The sequence below is a fragment of the Thermobia domestica genome, chromosome 15 (assembly GCF_964235325.1).
Source record: "Thermobia domestica chromosome 15, izTheDome1.hap1.1, whole genome shotgun sequence".
Classification (NCBI taxonomy): domain Eukaryota; kingdom Metazoa; phylum Arthropoda; class Insecta; order Zygentoma; family Lepismatidae; genus Thermobia; species Thermobia domestica.
In genome coordinates this window covers 168,370,492-168,388,591 of record NC_137468.1, presented here as the reverse complement: position 1 = coordinate 168,388,591, position 18,100 = coordinate 168,370,492, and the positions used below count along the sequence as shown (strand labels likewise).

Sequence of the window (18,100 nt, the reverse complement as noted above, 5' to 3'; positions counted from 1 at the left end):
TTGATATTATCACTTTGAAGCCACTGAAAAATCCGTTTGCGTAGGACGTTGTTTTTCGTGGTTGTATCGTATTGTTGATCTTAAATAGAATATTTACAAAGAGAAATCACGATGTATATTAGTGTTTAATAATTTTAAGCTTTTCATCGTTTGATGATTTTGGGAATATAATAATAAATACTTTGTTCCCGTTCGGACCAATTACAAGCACGAGCTATGGTTTGGTATTTATCAAGGAACTTGGTAACAGATTCTTTAGGACTTCCTTTGAATTTTGGCAATTTCATTATTGGTATATTAGCTACTCGATCTCTAGTGTCCTCCTTTGCACTTCATACGTCAAGGTTCTGTCTATCGATTACCTGAGGTTCTTCAGGAGGGGGCGGATTAAGATTAATTGCCTTATTTTCATCTAAAGTTAATGAATTCTGTAATGGAGTCTTTACATCGTGATTATCTAAAATATCTTGTCTAATATTCTTATATAACAATAGTGCAAGTGCATTATCAGCAGTGGGGGAATATTTCACCTGAGGAGGGCGAGAATGAACTGGAGCATACTTAGGGAAACTTAGATTTTCCAAACAAGGTTTTTCATTTATAAACTCTGAGTTTTTCGCCTGAGTCGTATGAAAGAGGACTAGGAGTCAGGGAGTCACGTGCAATCTTTTCCTGATAGGGTTCCTTTGTAGCCAATTGTTTAGATTTATCATCTAAATTATATTTACTTGATTCAGGTGGCGAGATTTCTGGCAGTTTACCTTCTAAGGGTTTTCCCACTTGAGGAGGTATACTGTATGGAAAATAAACTTCCTGATCCTCCACCACTTCTGAATCAATAATTTGCTGCTTTTCTTCCTTCTTTAAAGGTGATGAAGCTAACTTGGGGTCAAACTCAAAATCGCTTGTCATTACACCAGGAGACTCTTCGGAAGAACAAGCTGCATCTTCATATGAAGGGTCAGTCAGTTTTTCTGGCTTAAGGAAAATCGTACGTTTCGCAAACACCGGTTTATACTGCGTACTATCAAAAGGAATCAAGAGTGGCATTTTACTACAAGTTTCTTCAAACTTCGCTAAATTTTCTCTATAACGCTGCCTTTGCGTTATCGGTTGCTTATCCATAGGATCTGGTAAACTAAACTGCTGAGGATGGTGTATCCGCAGTTCGCCTACTTCATAACATGTACTTGGCAAACTGGCTTGCTGCACTGGCGAGTCTGTTGCTATTTTTGCCATTGGACACATTTCGGAACGCAACGCCTTCCTGAGCGCGGCTTCCTGAGCAAGAGTTTTTTTTACAATATTTGCAACTTGCTTCACTCGATTTTGCAATATACCAATAATGAAACTTTGGCGCAATTTCATAAATTTCAAAAAGGGGAACCAATGGAAAGACATCTCGAATTACTTCTTTAAAATTTGGAAAATTTCCACTATTCAAAAAAAATATGGAGGGTTTATTTCACAATGAATAATATAATCAAACGACTAATTGCCATAAAAATCCATAACAACTTAAGTAATTAACTTAAATTAACATGCACAATAAACATAACACTGAAACATAAAAATAGGAATGTCATAGCAGCACCACAAAGTTTTTCGAACCGAAAAATTGAAAAGGGAAGAAAAGAATTTGACGAGCCCCCATTTTGTGACGATCCTTCAGGTCTCTATTTTCATCCTGCTTCTTTACTTCCCACATAATTAGAGAACTCCTCACGCTAATTCTTAGCGGTTGTCACAAAAGGAGATTAAACTAAAATTTACACCAAGAAATACTTGGGAATAATGGGAACTTAATCTAGGGGAAGTATAAAGGCTCCTGTTAATATTAATTGAAATTTATTACATGATTAATAAAGCAACGTTCAACGTACATTCTGCTTTATAATGATTACGTAACATCATATTTATTATCTTTATTTCCTTGAGGATAGAAGACGAAATGTAATTATACGACGGCTGTTCTTACTCGTGAAAGCTTTACTGTACATAGACAAATCATTGTGAAGTGTGATATGACATTCTTATAAATGAAAAAGGTTTTATATTAATCTGTTACATACCTAGATTGGAGTCTTGTACAACTGTGTAACAAGTTGCTCTCCGATGAATTTCGCACTGTGAATTCGACAGCTTCGAGCACCCGATGACTGATCTCTCAATCGAAGCAGGTAACAGAATCATCTTAGAAGAGACCCTGAGGCTCTTTTTAAGTATTCTCGAGGGACACACCCAAATCTTGTGATAATCAGACCATACTTTGCGTCAGTTCCCTAAATATGGAAACCTATTGCCCTTTTGCCTTCTCATTGGTTCTTAGCAAGTGCCGCACCCAGGATACGAAGCATGATACATATACACGTGTACGGATGATTCAATGTCATGTATCATAGAATTTTCCAAACATCCGTAAATATTGATTAATGTTTCTCTCATTATTGCGTTGTTGATGATTGAGTATTAGGTATCCTGTTTGATTACCATCAATAACCTTCACTGAGTAAACTTCCTGTAAAAATTTCGCAGTAATGGCACTATCAGTTGTCTTCATCGTTTTACGTATTTCCCTTTTTTTGTTGCTAACCCAAAAGCAACCACGAGGAGAAAAATGTCTAATAATCCAAATTTTCAACTGCACTCAAGTAAGGGCAAAAATAACCATATTTCGAGTTCATCGCCACAGAACACAGAAGTCTGTTATATGAGAAAAGTAGTAAATATGCAGCTATCACAATAACCTTCCCAAAATTATAAATACTCAGGACTCTGTTGCTAAATTAAAAAAAAAAAAACAGAAATATATATTACTCGGTAGAGGAATACATTAATAGCTAACTGTAATATATATATATATATATATATATATATATATATATATATATATATATATATATATATATATATATATATATATATATATAAAATCTAAGTAAATCAGTGTCAGTACTTGTTTTTAGGATTAGATATTTGGAAGAATTTCCAAATTCACTGCAAGTAATGATAACTTACTGTAACTTTATTTGTAATAATCATATCATACAAAATGTAACCATACTTATTAAGTTAATGTATGTATTTACATTATTATATTTTTTTACTTTTGTTTTTATATATAAATGACGTGTTCTCTTTATATTCATTGTAATAGTGCTAAATGTATGAAAAAAGGACGAAAATAAATACAATACAAAACTACGTAATAATAATAATAATAATAAAGAATTTTATTGTCGTTAAGCTATACATAGCAATAGACAACGTCAAAATGCGATACAATATTGATACGTAAGTATAAATAAATAATGATATATAACTAAATTAATGATGAAATGACATTACAAAATAAATTACAATAACAATATACATTTTAAATACAAGCTCAACACGAGATTACAAAATACGTTACACTTCTATTGAACAATTAAAATACTCCTGTAATGAATAAAAGGGCGTTGCAACTAACCAATTGTATAACTTACTTTTAAATCTATCCATATGTTCATCTTTTAGTGATGCAGGCAACTTGTTATACAGTTTTATTCCAACTGTCTCATAACTGTTCAATGATTTGGACAGTCGTTGATATGGGACATTTATGAATTTACTGCTTCTAGTATTATACGAGTGGATGTCTTGCCTGAGTTGTAAATTTTGGTGATTACTTTTTATATACAGGAGTACTGTGTAAATGTATAGATTGATTATTATCATAATTTTAAGATTGATAAACAAAGGTCTGCAATGAGCTAATTTGTCTACGTTTGAAATAATTCTGATGGCCTTTTTCTGTATTAAAAGAATGCTATTTACATGATAATTGTTACCCCAAAATAATATACCATACAAAATTATACTTTGAAAAAAAGCAAAGTATGGGAATTCAGTATTACAAGAGATGTGTAGCTTCCAAATGAAACAGATATATGGAACATGTTCATCTGATGCTGAATTTATAACAAACAGTTTCTTCATTCTCTTACAGTTATTATCGCATAGGTGTCAATATTGAAATGGAAAGTTCTATTTCTTAATTCGACTGGTTTCAGTAGAACAAAAAAGCTGAGATTAAATCGATTATTTAAATAGAATTCATAGAAAATATCGTTGGTAGTATCCCATTACAGATTTTGCTTTTTAGGAACAAGATTAAAAGCGGGAATAATAACAAATTTCTATCGTTTCTACTTGGTATGGAGGAGTGAAGTCGAAGGACACTATAATTACAGTGTTAAATTCACATCACAAACCAGCGTTTCGCCATTGTATCAATGCGCTTTAAGACAAAGGGGGTAATACTTTCGCTGACGAGACGAGAAAGTGTTCATCGAAGATAGTAAGTTTAATGTTTCTTCGCTGGTATTTTATAAAATTTAAGTGTTCCAAATAATATGTAAATTAAAGGGACAACATAAAAAGTTTCTGGTCAGATTCTTCGTCTTGTAGGATCTTCTTTGGCTTCTTTTTACATTTTCAATAAAGTGAATAATAACTTTAGTATAGAAGAGTTATGTTGATGTTCTTGGTGGTTATGTTGATAGTGTAAGCGCCTTTGGCATGGGAGACTCGCATTCGATTCCATACAACGGCTCAAGTAGTTGGGATTCGACATTAAGCTCTCGGGCTACGTCTCATATGAAATCGCAGTACAGGACGTTAAATAGAAATCCAAGAAGAGCTCCGTTGGATAATTGAAAATTAATAACTGTATTTATATAAATTACCATTAAAATTTATATTTTGTCATTTTTGAAAAATTAGAAGGAATGTAATTTTATATATCTTTTTAGCGAAGAGAAAATCATACTTATATCTCAATTGTTCTTGAAACTACCACTGATATAAATTAAAATAGAACTGTGTGAAAGTATTTCAAGGTGAGCTAAGCGCCAAACACTTTTTTCTGTGTGTGGAAAACAACCATTTTTAGTATGTCTGAATGTACACGGCGTGATTAAATATTCGAAGTTATCCACTATGAAAATTAGAAATGCTTTATTGTTTAGATTTGCATTATAAAAGCCATATTTTTCTTTCATTTTACTAATAAATATTATTACTAACGTGTAGCATCTAGTGATCACTTAATAATTGAAATGGTGTTAATGATTAAAAGGCACGAATACGCAGTAGTTCTTAATGTAAGGTGGCCAACATTTTTTTTTTTCGTTATGTAGTTAGCCATATTAAAGTATTTTCGTGCAAATATAATAGTTTTGTAAGAAAGGCTATTGCACTTTTATTATTTATAAACTATTTCCGAAATATGTTTCAATAAGGAAAGTTTATTTTACATTTGTTTCTTTCGCTCAAAAGTATGCTTTGAACAATGGTCTGAACTCGGAAATTGGATGAAGCTAAGTTTTCGATATATCATATTTTTCTCAGAAAAAAATGTTTCACTGAGGGAAAGTACACGGTCTACTACCGACATGAATCCGTATTTATTTTTCAAACAAGATTGCAATGTACGCTCTGCAACAATGAAACGAAGGATTTGAGAATTCTGTACTATAAGCAAACAATAGCATCTCTTAATATGATTTAATCAGCAGAGGTTTTACTACACGAAAACCAAGTTTCCAGACGTAGATTTATGAGCTAAAATTGATCAAAATAACTTACAAAATAAACGTTTTGAAACTATAACATTCAGAGGAAATGATGCGCAATTTCTGCTTATTTTTTCGTAGTAAACGGTTCATCGCACGAGTAGGATTTTTTTTTTTTGTACCAAGATGAATATACGTGTGCCATTTCAAGTTGCGTTTCTGAGAAAACTGAGGATAGAAATGTTTTTCACTACTATGAAGGCGCATATGCATCTTCTAATTATTCTCCTCAATAGCTAGTAACTACTGTGGGTGTTAGTACTTTAATCATTATTAAGAAGAAGCACGTTCTCGAGTTACTTCTCTTCGGTAATAACTTTCTCCATTAGATTTTAGTACATGGTTCTCGTATGTATGTATATCCATGTGTGTTTAAAGTTGGATTTCTGAGTAATTACATTACTGCGCCGGGTATAAGTAGGTCTTCCACATGTATGAAGAAACGTTTATTTTCAAATTACATCTCATTAAATGTCTTGCCTCAGAAAATTCAAGTGTGTGATCTTTTATCTCAATGAATAAAAATGTGATTTTTTAATTTGCCTTTCTGTCCAAATGGTTTACCACACAGTGTGCAAGTGTGTGGTATTCCAAATGTAGGAAAAACATGTGTTTTTAAGGATAGTTTTAGAGCAAAGGCTTTTCCACACTGGATGCAGGTATGTGGTCTTTCAACTGTATAAAGACATATGTGGTTTTTCAACCATCTTTTCACACGGAATGAGTTGTTACACTGTCTGCAAGTGTGTGGTCTTACAAGTGTATGAATAAGCATGTGCGTTTTCAAGTTAGTTTTCAGGCTAAATGCTTTGCCACACTGGGTTCAAGTGTGTGGCCTTACACCTGTATGAAGTTGCATGTGGTTCTTCAAATTACCTTTCCGAATAAATGCTTTTCCACACTGTAAGCAGATATGTGGTCTTTCATCTGTATGAAGTCGCATGTGATTTCTCAACGAGCTTTTCCAACACCCTCTTATAAGAGAGGAAGATCCAGCATATAGGAAAATTGACAGAGATCCAACCAAGGCCATCGAAAAGAAGACCTACAGATTAATACAAAGTTCCAGTCTGAATGAAGAAGAAAAGAAGAGGCTTAAACCTTCCGGTTCAATACCACCAAGGATTTATGGCCTTCCGAAGATACACAAGAAAGATGTTCCATTACGACCCATAGTCAACACCATAGGAGGCCCCACGTACAACCTGGCCAAGAAATTAACTGGACTGCTACAGCCACTAACAGGAGAGTGTACACACCACATCAGAAACTCCAGCCATTTTGTACAACTACTACACAGCATCAAGACAAACGCCGATGACATACTCGTGAGCTTTGATGTGGTTTCTCTCTTTACGAGGGTACCACTAGAAGATTCTATTAAACTTCTGGAATCGCACTTCAGCAAGGATGTAGTACATCTCTTCAGACACACCCTAACGTCTACCTACTTCAGTTACCAAGACAATTTCTTTGAATAAAGCGATGGTGTGGCAATGGGCTCTCCTCTCTCTCCAGTAATAGCGAACTTCTATATGGAGTATTTTGAACACAAAGCGCTAGAAACAGCAACATACAAACCTAAAGTATTCTACAGATATGTAGACGACACATTCGTTATATGGCCCCATGGCAGACAGAAACTCGACGAATTCCTGAAGCATCTGAATTCTATACACCACAACATCCAGTTCACTATGGAAACAGAAACAGAAGGAAGACTCCCGTTCCTGGACGTACTCGTATACAAGAAACCAGATGGAAGTCTAGGCCATTCAATCTACAGGAAACCCACGCACACTGATCTCTACCTCGATGCGACCAGTTTTCATCATCCTGCACAGAAGATGGGGGTGTTAAATACTCTAATACACAGAGCATACCAAATAGCAGATCCAGATAATATAAGCATAGAACTGTCTCACCTGGAAACGGTATTCAAATTCAACGGATATTCGTCGAAACAGATCAAGACAGCCATGAGAAAATACAGTAGCAGAAATTGCACCACTAAAGAGGACAACACGGCAGACAAGGAAAATATTGCAGTTATTCCATATATGGGAAAAAGTTCCAACCAACTAGCAAGACTATTGAAGAAATTCAACATCAAGACTGTACACTGCCCTCCACCGAAGATCAGAAGTTTACTACCAACTGCAAAAGACCCATTGGGATTAAAGACACCAGGCATCTATAGGATCACCTGTGAATGTAACGCCACTTACATAGGTGAAACGGGAAGGAACATTGAAGACAGAATGAAAGAACACCAGACTTAAACAACCTGAAAAATCTGCAATAGCCGAACACTGCATACAATACAATCATACAGCCATGTGGGATCAAATTGAAGTACTAAAGAAAAGCAAACAGTTCTGGGACAGGAAAATACATGAATCTTTATTCATCCGTTCATACAAGCCATCCATCAACAAAGACGAAGGTTATCATCTACCTGACATCTGGATCCAGCTTCTCACTACGAAAAGAACCATCAGCCAATCAGAGAGCAGTTTCCACCAGCAAAATCAGAGCACGCCATTGGCCAACAAAACCAACCAATAGGAACACAGCAATTCCCAAGACCACAATATAAGTTGTACGACCAGCACACTCCAACATATAGCTCTGAAGATGTTGCCGCTGTATGGTAACGAAAGCTCAGCACAGCAACACTCACTCTGGCAGGAATCCTGAGAACATTGGATTAATAGTAGACGCCAGCAAAGCTTCAAGATCATATTAAAGCGTTCTTTACTATATAAATATTTTGTGAATAGGTATTGGGGAATTCGAACATTAATGTAAGTTCACTCTTTGTTGTTTCCCTCTTATTTCTTGAATTTTCAAGTTTTTTTCTTTGTTTGTTTGTTTTACAGTGGAAAGTTCATAAATATGTCAAGTTTCATTTTACTAGCTTCAAAGTTTTGCGAGATACGCTACTCTTTTAAGGATGGTTTAAAGCCACAAAAAGTTTGTTTCTGTGATAAGAGATGGCGTTGCTATCGCCCTGTTTTCAATGTGAATTAATATTCACAAAAACGACTAATAACTTTTACAAATACTGAACTATGTTCTTCACTGTCAGTCTGTTTGAAGATAATGATTATACGCAGCAATTGTTAAGTGCAGATTTTCGAATTGTTGACTCGCTCATTGTTGAGTTCAATTGTTGCAGAGGAATTCAATGCCTCTCCCCTTACCATGTGTTCTAGGACTCTGGAATTCTGGTATTTAGTAAAGCATGATGTAATCTATAGGTTCCAAGGTGACAATTTTTTGACATTTGTTCCTTCCATTCTTGCAAGCTTAAATTGTTGCAGGGAAATCCTAAGCCTCTCCCGTTATCATTTGTTCTAGGAGACTGAAATTCTGGCATTTAGTACAGCATGATGTAATGTATGAATCACAAGTTGATATTTTTTTGAAATTTTGTTCTTTGCATTGTTGTAAGCTTTAAAACTTTTGGAGAGGAATCCAATGATTCTTCTTGTTCTTGGGCTGAAATTCTGGCAATGTATGAATATTAACGCGAAAATTTTATGTATTTTCGTTTCCATTGTTGAAACCTTTTAATTGTTGTGGAGAAGTCTGATCCCTTTTCCGTTATCGTTTGCACAAGGACAGTGAAATTCTGTCACTGAGTACAGAATGAAGTAATGTATGAAGTTCAAGGAGAAAATTTTACATAATTTTGTTCTTTCCATTGTTGTAAGCTTTTGATTGTTGAAGGAACCCAATACTTTTCCCGTTATCGTTTATTCTAAGATTCTGAAATTTCGGCATTTGGTATACCGTGATATGTATGATTCATAAGGTAATTATTTTTTGATATTTTGTTCTTTCCAAAGTTGTAAGCTTTTAATTGTTGTAGAGGAATTGGATGCCTCTCGCGTCATCGCTTGTTCTAGGTCTCTGAAATTCTGTCATTTAGATCATAGTTCAGACCAAGTGATCTATGAGTTTTTAGATGAAAATTTTACTACTATTTAGTTTTTCCATTGTTGTAAGTTTGTAAACCAACCATTGTTCTGAACCAACTTAATTTATGCAAAATGTTTTTGTTATTCTCGGTATTATAATACGTGGAAATATTCAGCTTACCGAATCCAGTTTTTCCCTGCTTTCTTTCACATCTGTTTACAAGTCTCCAATTTCGTTTCTTCCTCCAATTCGCTTTACTGTCCTTGAGGGAAGGGATAACATTTTTCTGAAGACACTGGTCACGACCGTCCTGTGAGTTTCTCTCTAAACACCAAACACACACACACACGCACCTTTCTGTTACACATATGTGGAAACAAATACCAATTACTCATAGGTTTCTCACGAACATTTATGAACAATTTAGAATAATTCTGTAACTCTGAAACTGGGATTTAGAAAATCTTGGTTTCAAATTTGATAAATACAAACGTTTTTCAAGCGAGCAAATGCGGTATGACAACTCGCCGCGTGTTGTTGAGGGGAAACAATATTTCAATATCTTCTCGTGTAAATGGACTGGATTAAATTGGATAAATTGCTCACAGCTGACAGCATAAACCTTCCAGCTATTTTGTCTTTACATCGCTATACTGATCTTATGTAAATATTTAAATAAATAAATTAAATTAAACCAAGGATTGTTTACACATGCTTGTTACCTTGTTACCTTTAATAAAAAAGTTATTAATTATATTTCTGGAATTTCCACAAACACGATTATTTGTATTCAAAAGCATGATCAGGTAATTTATTAATTTTCCCAAGATTACTCGCAATTGACAATGAATGAAATCCATTCATTTCTCGAAGTGTACTTAACCTCATTAACTTTTTTTTATCGTAGTCCCTTTATGCGCTGTATGTGCTCGTTTGAGCACACATGTCAAATTTGTGCACTTACTATCAAAAGACAAACTAAAATGTTTTACTCTTCTTCACTTTTGAACTGCCAAGCAATTTCTTTGTTCGAGTATTGTTCGTATAAGAATCTGTACACTTTCCCAACTATGAAATGAAATCTTTGAGTTTTACGTCCCACGAGTCTGCCGGTTAGGCTAAAGGAGACGGTGATTATGAGAAATGAATGAAATGGCGGAATGAAGAAAGTGGGAGGAAACGGGAGAACCTTGAGAAAACCCACGAGCACGGTGTTTGTCCACCACATTTCTCAACTATATAGACGCTTAGAGACTGAGATCATATGATTTTAGTAACATAAGTAATCACTTCCAATTTCAATTCAATCTTTGTCGCTTGGAGGCTGATAAGATGGGTCACTGGTAGAGCGCTCACCTCTAGTGTGAGGCATCCCTGGCTTGATCCCACCAACGCAAATTTGTGGTAGACAACACTGTAGCCATAGTTTTCTCGGGGCTTTTCCATTTCCAAAAACATTCTCATTCCGGCAATTCTATCATAATCATTCACTTCCATTCTCTTATTGTTACTGTAGAGTAAAAACTTTCCAGAAAGCAACCAAAAGTGTTATTGAATTAAAGCATTACTGAGAAATCGGACTATTCGATTATGCATATAGCAGTGATGGAATGGGACATGGTCCACTTGGGTTTCGACTTTTGTCTGAGTCATCCGAGTCTAGGTCTCGCTTCTCAGACTCAGTCTGATTCGGTGACTGAACGAACCCGGAGACCCAATCATATCCGGAAACTCAGATACACCTGGTGACTGAGAAGCAACCGAAATAGCTCTGCAGAATTACTGCAAAATTTTATTTTATACTTGATTAATGATGTTCACTGCTTGAGCTGGAACATTCATTTGACCGATTCTTGAAGTGGCCTTTTCTTAATCAAGATACCACGTTTTGAATATTTAAAATATAATTTTATGTTTATTCGTCTTCAAGCATCCGGTTTTTGATTATGGTCTATACAAAAAAGAATTAACAAAAACTGATTAACCTCACCGGTATTTTTTATGTTATAAACAAGAAGCTTTACAGGTCGATTAAACATTAACGATCTCTCGTAAGAGAAACATGTGACTTATCTTTCCTTTGCGTTTTTGAATGTTGGTACCCTTATAAACATTGTAGTTATCTTTCAGTGCAATAGACTACTTATGTTTTGACACAAAGAAGCAAACAAGCGAAAAGTAAAATTATATTTAGTGAAAAGGCGATGAGAGAGGAGAGAATCAGGTTTGTTAGAATTGCATTAGTAGCATCACACACACTTCTCATGTATATGACGACGTTCCATCTTCGGATTTTATCGAACTATCAGGTCACTCCGGATGATGGGTCGTGGTTTCTCAGTCATGGGTCTTTCTGGGTCTGATTGCAGTGTGTCTTCCGAGTCATGTTTCACTAAGTTCGTGACCTATTCCATCAGTAGTAGACTATCTATATAGCAACATCAAACATGTTATAAGAAAAACGAAAAACAGAAATATGGAAAGATATGGAAATATAAAAAAATCGAAAACACTGAATATTGAAAATATCAAATACCGAAAACATCGATTCGTAAATGTTTCGTTATTGATGTTTAGATATTCGAAAATATCTTATGGATGGATCAATGTATCGAAATATCGCACAGCCCTAGTTAGGATGCAGATAAGCATGTAGCGACACGTCTCATATAGATTCGTTCTCGCATTCTCCAAACAAACAATGCTTAAATACACTGTCCAGTATCAAACTCGTGATTTGGTTTGGTCTTCAAAGTAGAATTTCTACCACAGAATTATTGTGGTTTCTGAACCCACGATAATCGAATGTGTGTGTGCTGTCAATAATTTACTTTGTTATGAAACATGGAAAATAAGTCGCGTTCTCTACCTGATCTTTGCTTTTTAATCAAGTCAAGCTCACATTATGATAAACCAAACCGTATTGGTCGTAATATAAGCCGAATATTCTATCACATTTCAATTGTTAAAAAAAAAAAAAAAATAGGGTGCGTTATATGTTCCCGACCTTACTAAAATTATGGCACTTCTTCACATCATATGCTGTTTCAAATATGTTGATTCCTCATTTTGAAATAACGATTATACAACAACAGCATTGTAGAAACTGGCCATATTATACAGCATTGTCGATACTAACTTTCGGTAGTTAACAGTAGTTTGGCAACGGTTGATGACTGACAAAAATAAAGAGGCAGTGCAAATTTTATAACACATTAAAATATGTTAAGAACTCAAAACAATTAGAAATATGTCAGATTTACATGTGTGAAATTGTCCCCCTTCTAAATTTCGATTCAAAGCCAAAACCAATCATTTGTATTCTATTTGTGATTGTTTTAAAGAAATAATAGTTTATTTCAAAAACAAAAACGAAATATTTAAAAAATAAAGCTCACATTTCACACCACCCTCAATTTTCAAAATTTGATTCAAAACTAGGGAAGCGCACAAGACAAGACGAGTCGAAATTTAAGTCTGTCTCGTATCAAGAAAATGCTGTCTCGACTCGGCAAATTGAAAATCTAAAGCCATCGTTTGTTTGAAAAATATAATAAATTTTTACATAATACACATGTATATAGATAATTTATACACACACACACACACACGTCATATATATATATATATATATATATATATATATATATAGGCTTGGGCCTTGAATCGATATTTGGAAAACAAGTGAATATCGTTTCACAGTGTGGAACAAAGACTTCTGAACTATGTGAGTTCAATACTCAAACATGAAGTAGTGCATCTATAAGTGTTTGTTGCAATAGAGTAATAAGATCAAAGATAGAGCCTGTTACTCGGACGATGAATTCATATCAAAAAGCCGTTAGTCGCTGTCACTTATTGTTTTTATCCTATGGTGATAAAGGTTGAAACTAAAAATCGTTTATTTAAACTACTTTCGGATTGAATACAGGCCTAAGGACGGAGATCAAACCTATTTTTGGGACACTGAATCAATTGCAAAAAACACATCTTGATATCATTTACAGTTTTCGCTTTACGGAAATCAGTATTGAAACCGGAAGGAAGTAATAATATATTTTAGTCAATTTCGGTTTCGATACAGTTTGTGGATAATCATAACATATCGTCTTGAGACACTCAATCGTTTACAAAAAAAAAATCTTTTGCTTATCTGTTACGGACATAAGTTAATGATCATAAACAATGAAACCGGAAGTAATAGTAAATTTGTACCACTTCTTGTTTCGGTAGTTTTGTGCATAGTCATATTATGATGTGGATAGTCATATTATGTTGTTTTGAGACGCTGAATGGTTTGTAAAAAACGTTCCTTTCTATCTGTTACCGTTTTCGTTCTATGGTGAAAAAGTTGAAACCTGAACCGGAAATAGCTAATTTGAATCACTTCTAGTACTAAGAGAGAGTTAACGAGCATGTGGAACTTACTCTTGAAACGATAAATCGTTTCAAAAAACCGCTTTTCGATATATGTTACCGTTTTCGTTCTATGGCGAAACGTTGAAACGGGAAGTGTCTAATTTTAACCACTGTCGGTTTGAATAGAAAGTTAATGGAGGAGATGGCAACTATCCTTGATATTCTGAATCGGTTGCAAAAATTCGATATCTCTTGCCGTTTTTGTTCTGATAATTGTCAAGAGACGGACAGCGCCCCTTATGCACAGCATGGTTTGGAAGTCTAAAAGAGGGATCAGTGTGAAGTTGACCAACTTCATTTTGTGAATATATATTGAATTGTTCCGAGAGAACTAAGTTTTTCAAAACTGTCAATAACAAGGGATTGATTTTGGTTTTGAATCGAAATTTAAAAGGTTAGAGGCTCCATACAAATACCAAAATAACGATATATTGTTTTCGATGCTTTTATTTTTATACAGTCGTGCAACAGCTTTAACATTCTGTGCATACATATATTCAAAATTGCGAGTAAAATGAAAAATTACTCAATTTTACGAAACTAGGTGAATCGTATGATGTATACCGATGCTTCACTCTTCAGTTGAAATACTCCAAAAAAAAATTTTTTTGGTTGATTGGTTATAGTAAGGGGCGTTAGTCTACAGCTTACGTGGAATCCAAACCATACGAGCTCCCACCGGGAATCAAATTTGGGTCTCCTGAGCCGAAGACGCTTACGCTACGCATATAGACAATAGCTTATAGACTATTTTGTGTTTACATAGCTTAGGCATTTAGTATCTAAATTACTACTTTGAAAAGAAATATGGATACACTGTAACAGCTCTTTTCTCCTTAAATACAACACTGACGCCCACCGCTATTGCATCATTGCATGTATTTACGTTACATGCTTTCTTAAGAAAAAATCGAATTTACACCTTTCATCTTTTTCCGCATCTCGTAATGCATAGGAAGGGAGTTCATATATAAACATATACTCTCTAACATGTAAAATTTTTATATATATAACAATAAACTTAACAAGAAATCTCACTATACTTCTTTTCTTCAACCAAAAAAGATTGATAAAAAGTACGGGTCTCGTTCCCGTTATATTTCCTGGACGTGAGATAATGTTGGGTAATGAAATACACTGTGAGGATCGATCTTTCATGTTGATCTATGCACTAGCGAATTACGCAGCACTCAAGCCCCGTTTGTGGTTCGGAATTAATAGTTCGTTCCGTCCTTTATAATTTCTAAGTTGACTTGTTGCATAAGAACGAAAAGCATAAAACTTTAAACTCAAACCGATTTTTAAAATTAAATCACGACATGCTGTAGTTAATACTGGTTTCGGAAAACTATGTAAGATGAAAACTCACCCAAACTGTATACTACTCCTTTCCATGGGAAATAACTTATGTGATATATTGGGGAATCTAATGAAATATTTATTTACGAAGTGATTTGCTATAATTTATATGCTAAAATTTCGTAAATAAGATGCCACTCTAAAATGGACTGACAATTTAGCCACTTCTTTCATTAATTCCAAATATTTGATGATAACTTTTGTATCTTCGTAAATACAACACTACTCTATTGCTAATCTTATCGTTAAAACTATTTTCCATTTTTCTCTCTCCTTCTTATGTTGTCTTCATCGCTAAATAGCGTTATGACTCCACATCGACAGTAATAAAGTTTTAAAACTAAGTAAGCTTTTCAAAACTCCTATGCTGGATAAAGAATTCAAATTTTTGCACTTTACCCGTTAATATATTGTACAGATCAATAGTACGTATACGATATAAACTTGGGTGCTTGAACTCCTCTTTATAACGTTGTGTGTACGCCACTGGAGGTTCTTGTGTTCAATATGAGTTGTCATTTATGACATCTTTGATTTAATCTGTGCTAAGCAAATGTATTTAATTGCAAATCCAGTATCACGTGAACAAAGACAAGCAATATACTGCAAATACCGAAAAAAAAAAGTGTTCTCAGCAATCTTCATTTTCGTTATTCAGCGTTTTTTTTTACAAGAAATGGAACGATTAGCTTCAAACTTCTCTTCCGCACAAGCTGCAGATTACTAGACAGTGGTCAGTGGTGTCAGGTTACTTACAGGGATGGAAGTATCGAAAAAGAAAATTCCTACGAAGGTCGCAGACAAACGACATTCCACACCCTCTGCCCCATCATTCGCGAGGAAATAAAAATAAAGAAGGGGAGGTAAACTTCTAACTCAAAGGTCTTGTCCCATCTTTTAAATTGGGTTCGACAATACTGCCATCTATTTTTGTAAGTTTCGTAAAAACTGAAAGCTATGCCCCCTGCGAACGTAAAATTGTACTTCTTTCTGACGACACTATTTCATGGCTTTAGACCAACCTTAAAAAAATCTTACCCCACCCTTTTTACTATACGTATTTCCAAAAATTTTCTTGTATTCTACTTTCGTAAGAAAATGGTTCTTTAAAATGAAAATTTAACGACTCCACTTGTAGTAGTATACCTAGAAAGTCGCTTTAGCGTTATTTGCTGATTTTTCTTGTTAATACATATCAAAATATCAGATCACACTGCGAAATATAGAAACTGTCTGTGTTCTTAATGTAAACAGTCGGTAGTTGATGTTTACTTGTGAAGTATCTAGTGCACTATTGCCCTAATTAAGCACACTTTGGTGGGCATTTGTCCCACCTTTGCAAAGTTAGTGGCTTTTTGTCCCATTCTTAAAATAATACACTCCATAGAGTATATATATATATATATATCTATTTGAAAGAAACGAATTTCTTAAACAATTATATAATAAACTCTTAGAATAAAATAGGTTATATAATGTAATTCATATGTAACTGCAAAACAGATAAAAAAAAATTTTTAGTGTAGATGTTACCGTTGGAATTAGCTATGTCTGTAACATTATTGCCAACTAGTTACAGCATCGTCGCAATTTCGTGTGGTGGTGGCGAATTTCAGAACTAAAGCCTAGGTGAATGAAAAAGGCACAAGACCTAAAAATCATTTCGCGGCACTAGTCTTAAACGGCACAACAATTAACAATCATTTCGCGGCACAAGTCCTAAACGCCACTAGTCCTAAAAGGCACAAGACTAGTGCCTATATTTTTTTTTAGGACTTATGCCTTCTAGGTCTTGTGCCATTTAGGACTTATGAATGTTGCCCCTATATGTTTCACGGTTGTGCAACCGTATATGATTTTTAGCTCCAAAGATTTTTAATTTTAAAATAATAAAAATAAATAAATAAACCTTTAGTCTTTAGCAGAAAACAGTATTTATGTACCTCTTAGAAAACCATATCAAAAAACTGAAAGAAAGATAGAGAATTACACATCCCGTTGCAACAAGCGTTGACACTGGATCCAATAGCATTGAGCATAAGGCAAGGAGCTCCGATTTCTTAACATTAGAAAGCACATTTGTTCTTGCATCGCTCCTATCCTGTTGTATTGTATCCATCCAGTTGCAGACACCCTGGCGACTGCCACTCAGCTTTTGTAATACATATGAATTCCTTCAGTCACCAGCGCTGAAGGTGTGCCTGTTGCGTGGTTCGCAGCAGCTAGGAAGAACAAACCACAAACTAGCAATAATAATAATTGAATAGAGGGAATGATATGCAGAGTGTGTCCAAGGTTTACTCATAATATTGTTACAATGAAACATCCTATTGTTCTGTTTGTAAGTGTGTGTTTGAAGATTGTGGTAGTGTTTCTGTTCTTAGCCTTTGAATGATATTTTAACATTTTTAATATTAAAATATACGCCAGTAACAGAAAAGTAGAAATGAATTGAGTTTGCATTCTCCTCGGGACCAAGTTTTCTCGTAGGCCGATAGAGGACCAGGTTGGAATAAAAAGGTTAAGGCGTCCAATACCAATTTTAATAATCAATCAAGCAGTCAGAACAGGTAAGTGACAGTTCAAGCGCTCTTTTAAAGTCGAGTATTACAACAACTCAAATTAGTTTTGTGGTTGTGCGGAAAAAATGCTTTGTTTTGTTTTCCTTGTTTACTTTTTGGAGATGAATGTGCTTGGACTGAAACAGGCATAAAAGATCTCGATCATTTGAGCCAACGAATTAAAGGACACTAGGCTACAAATATCTATATTAAAAA

At 34.6% G+C, this 18,100-nt stretch overlaps 1 protein-coding gene across 2 annotated transcripts in view; it reads right to left on the bottom strand.

Annotated features, from left to right (window-relative positions):
- LOC145671348 (uncharacterized) overlaps positions 1 to 18,100 on the bottom strand; it is a 108,216-nt gene that overhangs the window by 81,262 nt on the left and 8,854 nt on the right. The window contains exon 2 of one of the 2 annotated variants that reach the window (XM_081740391.1): positions 17,191 to 17,545. The exons of the other annotated variant lie outside the window; for it this stretch is intronic. Within the exon in view, the coding sequence (XP_081596517.1) occupies positions 17,500 to 17,545 (46 nt within the window). The 3' untranslated portion in view covers positions 17,191 to 17,499. Of the gene's footprint in view, positions 1 to 17,190; positions 17,546 to 18,100 lie in introns of those variants that run through there. 2 annotated transcript variants of the gene reach the window in all.